We start from the raw sequence: 20,449 nt of genomic DNA on the forward strand, positions 1-20,449 counted from the left end.
CGCTCAGCATTGTCGGCGATACGCCCTACTGAGTTATATAACGAGGATATATAAATCTACATATAAAGTTTATAAATTATATGTAGATATTAAAATAAACTAATATCTTATTATGTTGTTGAAGTTTATTTGGCTTCCGTATCGAACAATTATCAACCGTCTACCCGCTGAGTGTAGAGCTGATGTTAAGTTGTGGACATACCGTGGCGCTATTCTATTTTGGGCTACGATTGAGATGCATCTCCCAGATAGGGTATGCAGACAGTTCGGATGGATTCAGGATATTCCGCCGTCGGAGTTGTTGTGGACACCGCAACAACATCATGCCATACACCGCACAACCCTACGGTCAAGAGCAAACGCGAATATAAGGCTAACGAACCCCCAAGTTGAATACATAGGCCAGTGGTACGAACGAGCAACTCGGGGCTATCTGCCTACGGCGGGGGTGGGCACGGACACGACTGCTCGTTACTTTCCGTGGTACTACGAGTTTACAATTGTTATTATACGTGATATTAGGAGACAACAACCCGCCAACCAATATCGTGATTGGGCAACCGAACAGAATCTTTATGTAAGTAAAATAAATATTTTTGCTCTTGAATTAGTCTTAATATTTGTGTGAAATGAATTAGTTTTAATATTTGTTTACATTTACCTATTGTGGAGGAGGGGCATTTAGCAAGGATAAGCGCGATGACTACATCTCAAATGCAACCAAACAGTCAACCAAACCTGCAGGCTTTTGTTGACTTTCCGCATCATTTGATAGGTATCACGCATCAAACTCAACATGATCTGGGGTTCCAGTTCTATGGTACACAAAACTACCAATGGCCGGATTATGGTTTCCCTCAATATACAAATCAGGGTCAATCATCCAGTGCTACCCCGAACCAGAACGTGTCTATAGGGGATTATGGTTATGGTTGTGATGCCCCGTACTAAATCAACATGTACGGACCATCAACAACAGGATCATTACAAGGTCAAAGTTTGCATTCATGATAAAAGGTGACGTCATAACCAACGTCAAATGTTTTACAACCCAAAAGTATGCTTCTATGAATAGAAGCAAAGGTAATAGTACGTGACCCTTAGGTCGTTACAAATCATTGTTCAAAAGTAATTAAGTTTGAATGCAAGATAATATGTTTCATGCGGTGACAACTCTATTAAAGCGCAGCGGAGCCTACAAGGCATGACTAGTACAACAGCAGAAGCAAGCAACCTTAAGCACCTGAGAAAAACATGCTTAAAAAAGTCAACACAAAGGTTGGTCAGCTATAGTTTAAGTATAACAGTAATGTAAGATAGGCCACGAGATTTCAGTGCTTCAACAAGCGTTTAAATCAGTAATCCAAATCAGTAAGATAAAGTATATGTTCAACCGTGAGCACTCGGTAACTAACTTAACGTTTAATAATATATCACCCCCTGAAAGTACACTTGGCAAGTGCGTATGTTTACGAAGTATTAAACACCCGTTAAATGTTAGCGCTACTAGCCCGAGTGGGAATGTCAAACCCTATGGATCCATATCTAAGATTCGCGTTCACCGGTTCAAAGACCAATGACTAAACGTTACCGAGCTAAGGGGAAAGTTTATGCCGTTGTATAACCCACACATATATAAAGTTTAAGTACTCGTGCCTAGTATGTAAAATATAAAATGCGCATGTATTCTCAGTTCCCAAAATAGTTAAAGTAAAAAGGGATGCTATAACTCACAATGATAAAGTAGCGGTAAAGTATGAGTCGGGAAGTAAGCAAGTATGTAGGTTGTCCAAACGGGTCCTCAACCTAAGTCAAATATCACTAAGTCAGTAAATCGTTCCAATAGGTTTATATGTATGTAAATTTGCTCTTAAAGGTCATCATCATTCATCATCAAACAAAAAAAAGTGTAAAGTAAGTTTCGTTCATGAAAGAAGTTTAAAACAAAGACTGACTCGGATCAGTCACCACGGCCTCTATACCTACTGAAATGAGGTGAGACCAGTGGCCATGGCTCTGTTTATGAGTCCTTTAGTTATGGTAAAATTTACAGAAGCAAACTCGTCTTCGTTTAACCGTGGTGACGGTTTAAGTGCGAGTAGGTCAGAATTTTCAGCACAACGTTAAATGGACATGGTGACGTTCGGAGGGCCATAGATCCTAAACCATAACTCGGATTAAGACGAGTCTTAAATGAAAAGTTATCTACTCGAACAGAGCTAACTGAATATCAACATTACAGTAGCCCAGGTTGTACTGATCAGACCCAGAAAACAGTAAACAGTAGGTTCCGGTGGGTTCTTGGTGCTTGATGTTCATCACGGTTCTCATCCTTGATGCATATAGCTTCAAGTGTACAACTCGTTGATGTGTTTACATCATCTTTACCAAGTTTTGACCATCATAACACAAGTGTAAGTTTAAGATATGTAGCACAACTCAATTAAGTGTTGTAAGTAGTTTTGATGAACCAAAGTTACATCAAAGTCTTAGATTTAACACAAACATGAATTATAAAAGTAATATTGAACTACAAACTTGAAAGTAAACTAACTAATCAAGATCTTATGTTGTAGAACATAGTTCTTAGTTAGATATTGAAGATCCAAGACTCAAAAGTCTAGATCTAAGTTGTTAAGTTAAATCCTAAGTAATAAAGTTAACTTTAGTTCAAGAAAGTATGAGATCAAGATTAACTAGTAACACTTGACCATTATATCATCAAACACGAATTTAAGATGCAAGAAAATGAAGAAATAAGCTAAGTAAACAAGTAACAAGTCATAGTTGTTCATACTTTAAAGATTCAAGCCAAAGTCTTGATCTTTAAGAGAAGTAAACTTTAAGTTTACAACAAGAGCTTCAAGTATGATATTACAACACATGAACTTTAATCTTTTGAAACAATAAATGTAGAACATAAACTAGAAAGTTTTGTTCTTGTATGTTCTTGAATAATGAAGATAATATGAACAAACTAAAGAGTTTGATTCTTGTAACTAGTAATTAACAACTAACAAAGACAAGTAACTAATCAACAACCAAGAACAAGTGATCAAACAAACAAATGATGATGATATGAGAGTGTGTTGCTACGGTTTTAGCAAGAGGAAAAGAAGAGAAGAAATGCTCAAGATACTTACAAAGTTTAGAGAGAAAAGAGAGAAAAATGAGTTGCAAGTATTGTGTGTGTGTAATAAAATGGAGACTAGTGAATGAAGTAATAAAAAAAAATGAAACAAACTCCCTCCACCCTCATGTATGGCCGACGGCCTAAAGGGAATCAAGGGGAAGAGAAAGAACCACTAGTTCATGCATGTAATGGTCTTAAAAGTTGGTTATAAGATGAGCTTGCATGGAGATAAGGTGTAACTAAGTAAATAGCTAGATTCTATGCACTAATCCATCTAGTTTCATCTTAAGTAATACTTGCATAAATAAAATGGGCTAATTAATCCATTAAGGATGTAGTGTGGGCTTCTAAGTCCACTAATCATGAGCCCAAGTCCAATTAAGTAATAATTCAAGTAAAAGCCCAAGTAATTAACTAGTAGTCTTAGTTAATTAAAATGATTAATAAAACTTAATCATGAATGTAAATAATATTCAAAAATATTATTCGTGTAAAGTTCGCGTGTCACAAACACGTGTCGGGCATGTAAGTCATTCGCGGTAACAAGTAAATGTATATAAACAATACATTCATAAAAACACAAGTATTAATAATAATTATTAATAAATAAACGTTGGAAAATCCAGGGTCGTTGCATTACCCACCTGTTAAAGAAAATTTCGTCCCGAAATTTTAAGGAGTGACCAACAATGGTACCGTATTCGAATAAGAAGGGGCGTATCAAAGTTCCGTGAGACTCGTGGACTCAGAAGTAAGTTATTTACCCTGAAAGGTACTTCGGGATGCGTGAAACCTGAATCCAGGGAAGTCGACCAACTCATTGGTCGCCCACGTTTTTTTTTTGCTTTGTGGTCGACCATGTGTAATTGAGGTGGTAGTCGACCATGCTCTGAATGAAGTTTGGTCGACCACCTTGAAAAATGAGGTGGTCGACCAAGTTAAAGGGGTGGTCGACCATATTGTTGGTCGACCTAATGGTGTAAAAAGACAATTTTTTTAAAAAAAGTGTATTTTGAACGAAATTTTTTAAAAAAAGTGTATTTTGGCAATATCCCTACTTTTTATTTACTTTATAATTTTATTCATGACTCCGTATTTTTTATTGTTTTAATAAATGTTTATATTTTGTATATCAAGAGTATGTCTGGCAAACGGATCGTGTTGGATCGAGACCCAAACAGGTTTGGGTCAAAACGAGTCATAGGTCGAACATGATCTCAATTTTCAAACGGGTCGATGGGTCAAGTCCAAACAGATTGTGCCGCGTCGAGACCAATTTTTTCTTATAAAATTTTAAAATTATATATTTTTTGTTTTCTTTCAAATATTTTATATTTTTATATTTGTATATGTTAGATTTTCATTAATTGTTTTTTTATTGTTTATATTTTATTATTTATGTTATTTAAAATTTTTTTTTGTTTGTTTTTTGATTATTTTTTATTAATTTTATTACTTAAACAAACTAATTATTTTTTACATATTTTTATTTTTTTTATTTTAAAGTTTTCAATTTATATGAACATATATATATTTTTTTGTTTTTATTGTTTTCTAACTTTTTCTTATTTTTCATATTGAACTGAGTTGGAAATCAGTTTCAACAGGTTTAGATGAACATTCTAATACATTAATGGTCAAAAGATGAATTTGTATTAGACACATTCCCTTTGTTTTCTTCAGATTCACTGAATTTAAATGGTTGATCTAATAGACTCAATATTTTTTTATGCATTATCATTTTTGATTGTCGCGAATAATCAAAAATATTAAAATTAAAATAAACTTATAGAAGTGGACAATGATTCGAAACTAACATATTAATTATTTCCTTAATTTATTAATTTAATGCTTCATTTATTCTAATTTATCATCCCTAGAAAATAAACATGACAGTTTGATAAAATGTTAGTTTTTATTTACTTTATACTTTTTTTTATTATTTTCTATTATTTTAAATAAATGTTTATATATATCTTATATATCAAGAGTATTAATCAAAACTGAAACAAACTTATAGAAGTGGAAAATGATTCGGAACTAATATTTTTATTCGATTATTATTTCAGAAGATATAGATCCACCTAATTGTTTTTATTGAGTAACATTTAACCTTGTACTATAATTCTGAAAACATAGTAGTAGTAAGTTACATATGTTTTAATACATAGTGTAATGCATGTATTACATGTCTATGATGCACTATAATACCAAAAAACATAGTAGCAGTAAGTTACATGTTTATGATGCGTTATAATTCTAAAAAGCATAGTATTAGTAAAAAAATTTTACAATGTATATTATTAACTTGGTGTATTATGTTATATACTGAATATCAAATTTGTCTAAAGTTATATTTTCATAGTTTCATATATACATTGTTTATATTCGTTCTCCTAGTATAAATTTTGTTGGTGTTATTTTTGATAGAAAAATGATATGGTTACTTGTCTCACATTGGTGTATGGAAGAAAATAGGAGTAACCTCTTTAAATATAAAATGAAGTTGTCTCACATAGGTGGGTGGAAGAAGTAGGAGGTGAAATTCTTAGTTATAAAAGGAGCTCATGGGATTTAATCCAACTTGCACCAATCAATACACTTTAAGTATTTGATTATTTCTTTCTTTTTTACCCTTGTTTGAGAGTTGTATTAGTTAAATACTTTGGAGAGTGTAGTTGGCTTAAGAGAGTTGTCTATGTCATTGTAACAATTTGTGATATAGTGTATTTCTCTTTTTTAAAACCCGTGGTTTTTCTCGTGTTTTGGAGTTTTCACGTTAAATTCTTGTGCTGTGGATTGTTCTTATTTCTTTATTGTTATTGTTGGGCTGGGTGGTGGGAATTAGTGAGACCGTAATTTTCCAACAACTGGTATTAGAGCTGTGACAACCCGGAAATTTCCAACCAAATTTAAACTTTAATCTTTATATGATTCCGACACAATAAGCAATATTTGTTAAGTTAAATTTCAAGAATTTTAAACTATGTTCATATATTCATTCAACCTCGACCAAGTTCCAACGATTCACGAACCATTAAACGAATATGATTATATATGTATATGTGTATATATATTATAACTTGAAACGTAAACAAAATATTAGATTAAATACTTTATATGATTGTATCTGTTTCAAAATGTTTATCAATGGAATTAGAAGATAAGATCAAATGATTGAATTATCAGATATATTAAATTATGATTACAAGTCTCTGTTGAAAGGCCCACGTTGATTTGAGAAATCTTTTCATTTTAACAATATTCGGAAAATGGTAAAGTGATTTATAAATATGAACAATTTGTCAATCATTGAGAACTAGACAAAGGATAGTGGAAGATTGAATCTCATAAAGACTCGATTGATCTATTTAGTTTCAAACGTACAAAAACGTTTTCAGTTTAAAAAGAACTTTATTATTAAAACGTATATAACTTTTATAAATATCTAGAACCACTTTTGACAACTCATTACTTAACTAGTATGATAAAGATAACGATATTTATATTTTATTTTATTAAATATATATAACGATTTAAATTAATATTATATATATTTATACGCGTATTATACGTACATAGTTTTATACTTTTACTATACTTAAACTTTACATTTACTTTATTTTTACTTTACTTTAACTTTAATAATTCATACTTTAATAATTCACTTTAATAATTCATACTTTAATAAGTCACTTTAATAATTCACTTTAATAATTCATACTTTAATAATTCACTTTAATAATTCATACTTTAATAATTCACTTTAATAATTCAAAAATCTATTATAAATAGAATTCAATAGGTTTCATTATTTCATAGAAACTTGAAAATAGTTTTCTCTAAACTCTCTCAATCGATTTACATATATATATTTACTCCGTATTATCTCAAGATATTATTAGTATACATAAAATATTACGACGGAGTGCTGTCCGAGTGATTTCGAAGTTGTTTTTTAGAGTGGGATAGGATTAAAGAAATTATGGGTTATAGCTATGGAGGTGATTGAGTATGGTTCATGGGTATGCTCGTGAGGTCAATATAGTGTTTATCATCTCCGTTGCGTTTACGTACCTTTCCTGCAATATTGAATCTCAATATTGATATGTGAGTACTCATAATTTAATTTTTACATACTAATAGTGTATCCCTGACTAGTGCTCGAGTATATAGGATTATGCATGCTTGTACTTTTGATATTGCCATTAGATAGGTTATGTTGATTCCTGAATTAGTTACATATACGATTGAGATAAGGTATAAGATATGCATGTCGTTGGAAAGCTAGCGAAAAATAGTTGAATTTTGGTTTAAGAATCACTTGAATCCAAGTAACGGTTAGAAAGTTATGAAATAAACAAATTGCATAATTAATTTCGTAATTAAAATTGCTGATGATAATTAGTGAACTAATTTTCTGGGTTATAAAAAGTGGTTATTTGGATTCTACTCATCGAGTAGATGAATTTTCATATAAAGCACGTCTCGTTTCGTTGAACGGTTGTCAAGTTATGGACAAAAGAAGTTTTGCAAATTTTGATGAAATGTCAAAACGGGAACTGAAATTCTCGCTGATCTGCGTTGTTTCATATATAAAAAAAAATACCACTGAATTCTTTGCTGTAAGGTCTAACAAACGACTCTGGCCGTTTGTCAATTCGAGTCTCGACGATTTTTCTAAAAATCATCAAAGTTGACGGTTTGGTCACATTTTAAAATTCTAAAAAGAGCTGAAACTTTTTTATTTAAAAATGTCAGTTTTGTATCAGTTGTCATGGTCGGCCTGATATGTGTTTACTCTTGCCAAAAATCATGTTATATCTTTGTGGTAACGAGAATTTGCAGGCTTTGACCGTTTGTTAATACGAGTTTTGAGGAATTTTCTAAAAATCTCCAAAGTAGGCTACTCGGTCACTTTTGTAAATTTATTAAAGCTGAAAAATTAACTTTGAAACGCCGAAAACGCGTTGGCAACTACGAGTTGTCTAGGTTTAGTTTACTTCTGTAATATTTATGCTTAATCTTTTTGGTAATGTGTAACTTTTATCTTTGGCCGTTTATCAATCGGAGTTCCGATAATTTTTCTAAAAATAGCTGAAGTGGCCCGTTTAGTCATGTTTGACCGAAAATTATTTTTATATAAGTTATTATATATTTGCATGCGACCTCATTTTTTCTTTGACCTTTGACTTTTGACTTTAACCTTTGACTTTTGACTTTGAACTTTGACTTTTCCTGTTAACTTTTCAGTTAACTTTTTGTGTTGATTTTCTCTAAAAAAAAAAAAAAAAAAAAACCTAAAATACTATTTTATGATTATGAAACCATTTGTGTTACGTTGTTTCACACGTCACCTTTTACTAGAATCTTAATTGAACATGAGTAATATAACATGCTTGTGAGGAATATGGCATGCCTCTTTGTGCTTGGGGTACAAATGCTTACAAAAAGGTGGCTGGATTGTTTGGCAAATTTGTGTTCTTTGAGAAAGGAACACACTCTCCTATGAGCATTGGGAGAGTTTGTATAGCCACCAATCAGAAAGGATTAATCAATGAGGAGGTTAAAGTGATGGTCAGGGGCACATCCTTTAAGGTGGAAGTTCATGAAAGTGGAATTTGGAATTTGGTTATTGATAACATAGAGGACAATAAGAATAATGAAGCAGATAGTGATGGTGAGGAGGCATCACTGTTCTCGGAGGAAGAGGAACAATCAAATTATATTCATAACAATAAGTCTGAGGAAAATCACGAGGTGCCATCAGAACAATGTGTGCAGGAAACTGTTTTTGATAACAGTAATGGGGGGCAATCTCGGACTGTTGAGGCGAAACAGGACAAGAACTCTTTTCTATCCAAAGATAATAGTCAAAATGAAGATGCCAAAGGTAATGAGTTTAGCTTGAATGGATCTCTATTTTGTGCTTTGGAAAATATTATGAATATGGGGCAGAAACTTGGAGTGGATGTTTCGGATTGTCAAGAAGCATTCCACAACTTGATTGATCGGATCGGAGACCAATGTGTGGATATATGAAGATTTTATCCATTAACGTGCGTGGTTGTAAGAAAAGGAGGAAACAATTGTGGGTGAAAGATTTGTGCTCCAAGTATAGTATCATGTTTTTGGGTATTCAGGAGACCAAAATGGCTCGTTTAGAACCATTTAGATTAAAGGTGATGTGGGGTAATTTCAATTACGATTTCGCGTGTTCCTTGTCGAGAGGTCGGTCGGGAGGTATTATATCGTTATGGGATCCAAATGTATTCTTGAAGGATCAAATTTGGTGTGGAGATAATTATGTTATCATTAAAGGGAAATGGACTCGAGCTGTTGGTACTTTTTTTATCATCAATATTTACGGGCCACAAGATCATGGTGAAAAGATTCGTCTTTGGAATTTTCTGGCTACATTCAAAGAGAATCATGAAGGGTACTACATTATTTTTGGAGATTTTAATGAAGTCAGAGAAGAGGCAGATAGATTTGGAACTCAATATAATTCGCTTGGTGCACATCATTTTAACTCATTTATCAATAATGTTGGCCTGATTGATGTTCCGTTATGTGGGCGAAGATTCACTTAGATGAATAAAACGGGCACTAAAATGAGTTTGATCGATAGGTTTTTTATTTCGCATAACGTGGCTGATGTCATTCCGGAGGTGAAACTAGAAGCTTTCAACCGTGGATGGTCCGATCATGTTCATTTGTTTTTTCATTCGGATACAAATGATTTTGGTCCACTACCTTTCAAACTGTTTAGTTCTTGGTTACAACGTGAAGGTTTCAAAACGTTTGTGGAAAATGCGTGGAATGAGGAGGATATGAATGTCCTGTTTTTTGAAAAAATGCGCAGATTGAAACAGAAAATACGTTCATGGGCTGCAAGTATCAGACAAAGGGAAAAAAGTCAATTGAATTTTTTAAGGGACAAAATCAATGAGTTTGAGATTAAAATTGAAAACTCTTGTGCCTCTCTTGAGGAGTTAGACGAGAGGACAAGGAGTTATGTGGAGATAGAGGAGATTGCCCGCTTTGAAAAAATGGATGTGCAACAGAAAGCGAAGGCTAATTGGGATTTTGAAGGTGACGAGAATTCCAAATTTTTTCATGGAATAATTAATAAAAAGAGAAGCAATCGGCAAATTAATGGTATACATATTGATGGGATCTGGAACTCTAATCCATCAGAGATTAAACGTGCTTTTTATGATTTTTATGCAAGCAAATTTGATGAGGATCCAGTTACAGCTCAAATTCCTAATATTACTCCTCTAAAGTTTTTAAATGCTACTGATAAAGAATGGTTGGAAAGAGAAGTAACAGAAGAGGAAATAAAGATGGCCGTGTGGGAGTGTGGTAATCATAAAGCTCCGGGTCCGGACGGTTTCTCGTTCTTTTTCCTGAAAACTTTCTGGGAGTTAATGAAAAATGATGTGGTGCATGCGGTTGGTATGGCTTTCAACTCTAATAGGTTGAATAGAGGTGCTTTGTCGGCCTTCATTGCCTTGATCCCTAAGGTGTCAAAACCAATAAGTATCAAGGATTTTCGTCCTATTTCTTTGATTGGTATGCTCTATAAAATTATTGCTAAGGTGCTTGCGAATAGATTGGTTAGAGTCATGGATAAATCCATCAGCGATGTACAATCTGCCTTCATAGCAGGGCGACAGATTCTTGATGGGCCCCTAATATTGAGTGAAATCATGGAATGGTACAAAAGAAAGAATCGTAAATTGATGATCTTTAAAGTTGATTTCGAAAAAGCTTATGACTCGGTAAATTGGCAATTTTTAGATTATATGATGATGCGAATCGGTTTTGGCCTGAAATGGAGAATGTGGATTAAGATGTGTCTTTATTCCGCAAGATCATCGATTCTCATTAATGGTAGCCCGACTGAAGAGTTTTCTATAAAAAAGGGTCTTCGTCAGGGGGACCCGTTAAGTCCTTTCCTGTTTTTGATTGTCATGGAAGGATTACACATCTTACTTAAAGAGGGTGTGGATGCGAGTTTGTTCAAAGGAGCTTTATTCGGGTCTAATAATTTCAATGTTTCTCACCTCTTTTATACAGATGATGTAATTATAGTGTCGGAGTGGAATACTTCCAACATGATGATTATTGTACAAATTCTGAATGCTTTCTATCAAGCATCCGGTCTAAAGATTAACATAGAGAAATCTAATGTTTTTGGTGTAGGTGTTATTCAGTCCGAATTGGATATCATGGCTACATAAACGGGATGCTTGGCAGGTTCTTTGCCCTTCAAGTACTTGGGACTTCCATTAAGTGCCAATATGAATTCTTTAAAAAATTGGTCGGAGCTTATTGTGAAGTTTGACAAAAAGCTATCTTCATGGAAGGCGAATTTGTTATCGTATGGAGGTAGATTTACTTTGATTAAAGCTGTTTTGAGCGGGTTAGGCATTTATTTTCTTTCACTTTTTAAATGTCCTACTGGTATTGTAAAACGTTTAGAAAGTAGTCGTATGAGATTTTTTTGGGGTGGAGATTCTGAACATTCTAAAATGGCTTGGGTCAAGTGGGACCAAATCCTTGCTTCACTTGAGAAAGGGGGCTTAAACATTGGAAGTTTGAAGGCATTCAATTTGGCTCTTTTGTTGAAATGGAAATGGAGATTTTTGAACAATCAAGATAGTCTGTGGGCAAGAGCTATAATTGAATTATATGGTTGTAATGGTTTAGGTACAACCTACAGGTTGCGAAAAACAAGCACATGGGGAAATATTGTTGGGGCCTGGAATTTTTTGAATGATAATAACATCATTCGACGTGATGTTTTTAAGAGGAAAATAGGAAATGGTTTGAGTACAAGATTTTGGAATGATGTGTGGGTTGGAGACACTTTGTTGGCTGCAAGTTTTAACAGAATTTATAAACTCGATTCTAACCTTGAATGTTTAGTGGCTGACAGATTTGTTAACGGAGAATGGCAATGGAATTGGATTCGCCCCTTACAATCTAGCCGGCACATTGCTGAGTTTGGAAAAATGCTTTCGGTTGTGTCACATATTCAGCTGAATGATCAGGAAGATCTTTGGTCTTTTTCCCTAACTAATGAAGGGGTATTTACGGTTAGTGCAGCAAGAAAGGCCATCGATGGTGTTACATTACCTACGGCTCATATTGAGTCAAAATGGTTATCAACGTTACCTCGAAAAGTCAATATTTTTTTATGGAGGGTGGCTCTTGACAAGCTTCCAACACGTCTCAATCTCTCGAAAAAGGGCCTGGAGATTCAACAAATTACTTGTTCTTTTTGTTCTCATGCTATCGAAACTTTGGACCATATTTTGTTTGGTTGTCAAATTGCTAAACAGGTATGGGCTAGAATTCAGAGATGGATAAATGTTGGTATTCCTTCGTTCGATTCCTGGCAACTATGGATCGCTTGGATGGATGCGTGGTCAAGCACGAGAAGACAAAAGGAGCATGCATACGTCAGAGGTGCGGCTTATATGTGGATTATGTGGCGGTTCAGAAACGAGAAGATTTTCGGTCCTCAAAGAATGAAGATATGTGATCTTTTTGATTCTATATGTAATTTTTCCTTTTCTTGGATTAGATATAGAAGCAAATGTATTTTATCTAGGACTGATTGGTTCAAATATCCCTTGTAATCGTTTTGGTTTTTCTCCTCTCCTAGCGTCTTGCTAGGTTGAGGTTGTTTATATATGGCTGTTCGAAAAAAAATATAACATGTTACTATACTGTAGAGTCAGACTCGAGCTATATGATAGGATTACACTATGACCTGACCTAAATTGCTATACAAATATTGACCAACATATAAATATATAATTAATATAGGTTCGTGAATCCGAGGCCAACCTTGCACTTGTTCAATGACGTTATATGTATTTTTACTACGAAATACAGTATGGTGAGTTTCATTTGTCTTTTTAGCCTTTATATTTTTGGGACTGAAATACATGCGCTTTTATAAATGTTTGACGAAATAGACACAAGTAATTGAAACTACATTCTATGGTTGAATTATCGAAATCGAATATGCCCCTTTTTATTAAAGTCTGGTAATCTAAGAATTAGGGAACAGACACCCTAATTGACGCGAATCCTAAAGATAGATCTATTGGGCCTAACAAACCCCATCCAAAGTACCAGATGCTTTAGTACTTCGAAATTTATATCATGTCCGAAGGAGGATCCCGGAATGATAGGGGATATTCTTATATGCATATTGTTAATGTCGGTTACCAGGTGTTCACCATATGAATGATTATTTTTGTCTCTATGCATGGGACGTATATTTATGAGAACTGGAAATGAAATTCTTGTGGTCTATTAAAATGATGGAAATAAATGATTATGATAAACTAATGAACTCACCAACCTTTTGGTTGACACTTTAAAGCATGTTTATTCTCAGGTGTTAAAGAAATCTTCCGCTGTGCATTTGCTCATTTTAAAGATATTACTTGGAGTCTTTCATAGCATATTTCGAAGAACGTTGCATTCGAGTCATTGAGTTCATCAAAGATTATTATTAAATCAATTTATAGTTGGATAGTGGATATTATGAAATGGTATGCATGCCTGTCAATTTTTGATGTAAAGAAATATTGTCTTTTAAAAACGAATGCAATGTTTGTAAAATGTATCATATAGAGGTCAAATACCTCGCAATGTAATCAACTATTGTGAATCGTTTATAATGTATATGAACGGGTCCTTTCAGTTGGTATCAGAGCGGTGGTCTTAGCGAACCAGGTCTGCATTAGTGTGTCTAACAGATAAGTCGATAGGATGCATTAGTGAGTCTGGACTTCGACCGTGTCTGCATGTCAATAGTTTTGCTTATCATTTTGTGTCAAAAATTAACTACTTATCATCATCAGGAAATTACCTGCTTATCATTTTTAGTCTAAGACACGTCTTGCTGCATTGATTGCATGAATAATGTATAGACAAAAATTCATATCTTAGCGTATCTGCTAAATCATATCTTATCGTATCTATTACTGTAAACGTTGCCTGATATATCCCGTAAATTCCTCCGTAATTTACAAAATCTTTTGTTCTATATATATGGATATTCTATGTAATTAGAATACCATCCGATAACCGAAAATCATTTCATATCGAAAAAAAAATCCTTATTCAATCGTACGAAATGGAATTCATCATTAATTCAAGTTCCTCGGATTTCGAAATGGAATCCCACTCCAGCTCCGAAAGCAGTGTGACCGGAATAGATCAACCAATCAGTCATCACCTATTCTGGATGAATTGGGGATGGGTTCGTAGCCTCCTCAATCATTGGAGACAAGAAGAAGGTGATCCCTTCCATCCACCACATTGCCCTCTTGATGAAGAACCTGAAGCACTTACCGGCGAACCTGTTCGAAACACCATTTTCTCGCTCATTTCCAGAGTATCTCGTCACGATTATATATTACATCAAATTTTAGATTTTATTTATCCGCTTGTCCGAACCGACAATCACCCCGGTGTAATAGAAGAAGTCAACGAGCTTCGCGCTCGGGTAGTGGCTTTGGAGAATATGGTGCAGAGATTACAAACACCAGCAGCAGCATCAGCAGCATAACCAGTAACACCATCATCAACGCCAATAGTACCATTACCACCCCAACCACAACCACGTCGTAAACCTCAACTTTACACTCTGTCCCACGAGCACCAATGTCATACGCCCTGTAGATACCAAGGAATACCAACAACAATAACCGACGAAGTATTAATTCATAACTTCATTGGAGAAATATTCCGCGCAGATTATGTAATCTCTAAAGTCTTAGAGATTATCTAACCTAGCCCTAACCATAAATCAGTTAAGCGAACCAAAATGATAGAAGGAAGAGTAGAAACCCTGAAAAAAATGGTGTGTGATTAACAAGCTAAACTTGTTTTACCAACAGTATCAACAGTACCGTCAGCGTCATCAGCATCATCAGTACAGTCAACATCAGAATCAACAACACCTATAACATCACAAACTCCATCAGCTCAAGAATCACTATGGACATCATTACGAATCAATAACCCGTATATTGTATCAACGAGTTATGAAGAATTAACTCATTCCCTTTGAAGAAATTATATGTATATTTTATATATTTTGAAATAAAAATAAATCTTTCCGTGCTAAGCTATTGTGTGTGAATCTTAACTACTCGGTTAATTCATATTACAAATATGCAATAATGTATGTCCTTCGGCCGCAACTTAACCAGCGTTAACTACAATCTCTGTCGCAATTCAACAAATTCCAATTCATAATAAATCAAGTATATATTTGATTTTACACTTTCATCATCGATGTACCCGAAACTTTTCAGATAACATCATTCGTACTTTGCGAAATTCACAAGAATTCCACGAACCGAACATCATACATCAACAAATAACGAAGTATTGATTCATAATTTCAATGTCATTAAAGAAATACTGCGTAAAAGTTATGTACTTTTTAAAGCCTTTAGGGATTATTCAATTCTAGTTTCAACCGTAAATCAAATGAGTTTAATTTAACATTAACTCATTAAATCTATGTTACATCTGAAGAAAATATACATATATATATTTTCATAAAGACTGTAATAAAATTCTTTTGTACAAAATATTAATTGTGAAATTTTTTTTAACGGGTAGGTAATACCCGAGAGATATATAAATTCACAATTAATATATTACATTCTTCGAATCTGATTCAGCAAATCATCCATTATACTCCCTACTTTCACAACAATATACATTCTTTTATAGAAATCAAAACAACCATACTCATTCAAAATTTAATTACATATTCTGATTTTGAAATCTTAAAATTCAACTTGAGATATGACCAAAATCATCACTCTTAGATCCTTGCATCTTTCACAAGCTATATTTTGACTTCAAAACTGTGTTAGAACATCAAATGTATGTTAACGATTACAATCTGTGTTCAAACCCTTCGAAAATTTCCGAAGACACTTCGAATGATGAGCAATCGAGATGATGATCCAACCACATGTTACCCACAGTTATGTACCCGAAAAACTCTTGAAACCAAAGTAAAAGTTTAAACAACGTATCCGCGTCAGATTCTTTAGCATTTATTAGCAAAAATAACTTTGCGACTCCTATTCAAAGTAGCCAGTTTTGTCACAGCTCCAGCAAGTCAACTTTGACTTTTCAGTCAGACTAACCTTATTATAACCTTGAGATATACACCATCGTTACCAGGGAACCTTTTACATTCCACCACATTATTAACAGATGTATCAACAACTTCATTATCCTTTGACTTTAGCCTCTTCAAAAAGTCATTATAATTATTCATTGAAACCCCATCATTTACTCATTCGCATCTTGTAATGAGAATTTCCATACGAATCATTGGGAATTAGCAATCAGTATTTTGAAATCTCGCAGCATGTCTACGCCAACAGTTATATGTGTATATATAACGTCTATCTTCTGGACTTAATTTGAATGTGAAGATTCTGAAAAACACTTCGAACTACGAATTGGTTCTCCGAAAATGGAAAAATACTGATGAAGCAGCAAAAAAACTATAAATGACCTTAACAGTAAAAGTTTGATGATAATGAATAGGTGTGCTGGCAAAGCGCAGAAAAAGAGAAGTCTTGGAACTGGAAAACGGATTGAGCAAAGTAGGAAGGAGGTTGTGGACAAATTACAAAGACTGAACCTGACTTCAAAGGATCCAAATAATTCAGTATCTGCTGAAGTCATTAACGAATACCTTGCTCCTGACTCTAAACCCCTGCGGACAATATTCTTCATCATCCTCTGATATTAGAAATTCTAAAATATCATCATATCTTTCATTATAAATATCCTCCATATTTCTGAAGATATTTTCTTAATTTTTCTTATTTGAAATCATTTACCTCTTCGCGCTATCTGTATTACATCATAAAAGAAACTATTTTAGTTTCTAAATTCTGAAACATTCAAGTTTAAAATAGAAATATTTTGAAGTAGTGTTGGGAACTGAAGCATGAATTAGTATAATATAATGACACTTGATCAATGTGATTATATTACAGTAAGTCATGCTGAGTTTCTAAATGGAACGTGATGATTCACAGATCATAACATCATCATGTGCCATGTTATACGACTCTTGTATTCTATTTAACCTCTAAAATATCAAGAAAATATTTCTTGATGATTCGGCCTTTTCCAAGGTATTTTAGTAATTTGACAAGCCAAGATCGTGCCATCACAATTTCCTTCCTAGAACATTAACAATGTTCATTTCGAAATTCATATCTGTGAATTCTGGACCATTACAAGTGGTGCTTAATCGCAAGAAGAAGAAACGAAAGGACAAAACTCCGAAATAGAAATTGGGGTATAAATTGCAGCAAATAAAAGAGAGCATTAACTGTGAATGATAATAATTATAGAAGACAGAAGCAGAGACTTTGAAATATAAGGGAACATATAAAGCCCAACGACAAACCAAAAATTATAAACCATATATATCGATGCATATAGCAATATAAAGACACGGGAGAACTAGGAACACTATAAACCCAAGAGTATAGTAGAAGTAAATAGATTCTTCCGGCGGTAGATGAAAAAAAAGAAGAATGACCGATATGAAAGTTAGAAGTATATCGAGAATCAGAACTGGATGGAGCATATTGATGAATACTTTAAAATATGAGTTGAGGGGGAAAGAATAGAAGGTGATGAAACATGACTAGGAACTTAGAAATCAACAGATTTAACTCACACAATGGCAGAATAAGTGAATCAAACCCTCTAGTGAATAGGTTAAGTTTTTTTTGATTAATTTAGTCAAACCACAACTAAATCAAGTGTGATTAGATCAACACCTAGAGCTATTATTCACCACCTGGGTGATTTGGACTGAGAGAGAATCGAAGGAGCTCACTAGATTTGAGTGTGTGTAACAAATGAGAGGCTTAACTTAAAATGAAGAACATAAGACTTTATATACCCCTGCTGTTAACACACCCATACGATTCATTCATCACACGTACGAGTTGGCTTCATCAACCGTACGGGTGATCACTCACTCGTGTCTTATCATTTAGGTTGTAATTGTGACTTAGCTCAGCATCAACCATGCGTATGAGCCTGTCAGCCGTACTAGTGAGGCTTCACTCGTACGTCTGACTAAGTCTAACATAGTCAAACATCTAAATCTCATTCCTGCAGTTCCTGTAACCACATACAAACACGGATAGGATAATAACGAGCAATCATGGTGGCCTGTAAACTGTTGTACCTGCAATGGACGTGGGTAGATGTCTAGGGACTTGCATAAAATGCATCAACAGATGGTGTGAGTTGTAAGGAAACGAAGGAGGTAAATTTATAAGAAAATCTCCGACAGAACAATTAAAATGGATGATCGCATTTAAAGCGGATCCTAATTCCCTTGATTACCGGAGAGTCAAATCTTATTAAGAAGATTTTCTTCAAATCCCTTAAAATCTGGGAATCAATCATATCTACGTCAAATGATAAGATGAATCTACACTTACTCATTTCACTCTTCTATGTTAGCTTCATTCGTACTCTTCATATAAATGGATTGTTTATCCAAATTATTCCCTGATGATAAAACTCTAATTTTCAGCCCGTATGCATCATGAAAACATACTTATTATCATTCACGACCTTTCCACTCAAATTTCAGGACGAAATTTCTTTAACAGGTAGGTACTGTGACAACCCGGAAATTTCCAACCAAATTTAAACTTTAATCTTTATATGATTCCGACACGATAAGCAATATTTGTTAAGTTAAATTTCAAGAATTTTAAACTATGTTCATACATTCATTCAACCTCGACCAAGTTCCAACGATTCACGAACCATTAAACGAATATGATTATATATGTATATGTGTATATATATTATAACTTGAAATGTAGACAAAATATTAGATTAAATACTTTATATGATTGTATCTGTTTCAAAATGTTTATCAATGGAATTAGAAGATAAGATCAAATGATTGAATTATCAGATATATTAAATTATGATTACAAGTCTCTGTTGAAAGGCTCACGTTGATTTGAGAAATCTTTTCATTTTAACAATATTCGGAAAATGGTAAAGTGATTTATAAATATGAACAATTTGTCAATCATTGAGAACTAGACAAAGGATAGTGGAAGATTGAATCTCATAAAGACTCGATTGATCTATTTAGTTTCAAACGTACAAAAACGTTTTCAGTTTAAAAAGAACTTTATTATTAAAACGTATATAACTTTTATAAATATCTAGAACCACTTTTGACAACTCATTACTTAACTAGTATGATAAAGATAACGATATTTATATTTTATTTTATTAAATATATATAACGATTTAAATTAATATTATATATATTTATACGCGTATTATACGTACATAGTTTTATACTTTTACTATACTTAAACTTTACCTTTACTTTATTTTTACTTTACTTTAACTTTAATAATTCATACTTTAATAATTCACTTTAATAATTCATACTTTAACAATTCACTTTAATAATTCACTTTAATAATTCATACTTTAATAATTCACTTTAATAATTCATACTTTAATAATTCACTTTAATAATTCAAAAATATATTATAAATAGAATTCAATAGGTTTCATTATTTCATAGAAACTTGAAAATAGTTTTCTCTAAACTCTCTCAATCGATTTACATATATATATTTACTCCGTATTATCTCAAGATATTATTAGTATACATAAAATATTACGACGGAGTGCTGTCCGAGTGATTTCGAAGTTGTTTTTTAGAGTGGGATAGGATTAAGGAAATTATGGGTTATAGCTATGGAGGTGATTGAGTATGGTTCATGGGTATGCTCGTGAGGTCAATATAGTGTTTATCATCTCCGTTGCGTTTACGTACCTTTCCTGCAATATTGAATCTCAATATTGATATGTGAGTACTCATAATTTAATTTTTACATACTAATAGTGTATCCCTGACTAGTGCTCGAGTATATAGGATTATGCATGCTTGTACTTTTGATATTGCCATTAGATAGGTTATGTTGATTCCTGAATTAGTTACATATACGATTGAGATAAGGTATAAGATATGCATGTCGTTGGAAAGCTAGCGAAAAATAGTTGAATTTTGGTTTAAGAATCACTTGAATCCAAGTAACGGTTAGAAAGTTATGAAATAAACAAATTGCATAATTAATTTCATAATTAAAATTGCTGATGATAATTAGTGAACTAATTTTCTGGGTTATAAAAAGTAGTTATTTGGATTCTACTTGTCGAGTAGATGAATTT

At 33.3% G+C, this 20,449-nt stretch overlaps 1 protein-coding gene across 1 annotated transcript; it reads left to right on the forward strand.

The window, feature by feature from the left end:
• Nucleotides 1-9,171: 9,171 nt before the first annotated feature.
• On the forward strand, nt 9,172-9,726 carry LOC139847289 (uncharacterized). Its single transcript, XM_071836967.1, has one exon. The coding sequence runs from the start codon at nt 9,172-9,174 to the stop codon at nt 9,724-9,726; it is 555 nt and encodes a 184-aa protein (XP_071693068.1).
• The last annotated feature ends 10,723 nt before the right edge of the window (nt 9,727-20,449 follow it).

The sequence above is a fragment of the Rutidosis leptorrhynchoides genome, chromosome 5 (assembly GCF_046630445.1).
Source record: "Rutidosis leptorrhynchoides isolate AG116_Rl617_1_P2 chromosome 5, CSIRO_AGI_Rlap_v1, whole genome shotgun sequence".
NCBI classification, from domain to species: Eukaryota; Viridiplantae; Streptophyta; class Magnoliopsida; order Asterales; family Asteraceae; genus Rutidosis; species Rutidosis leptorrhynchoides.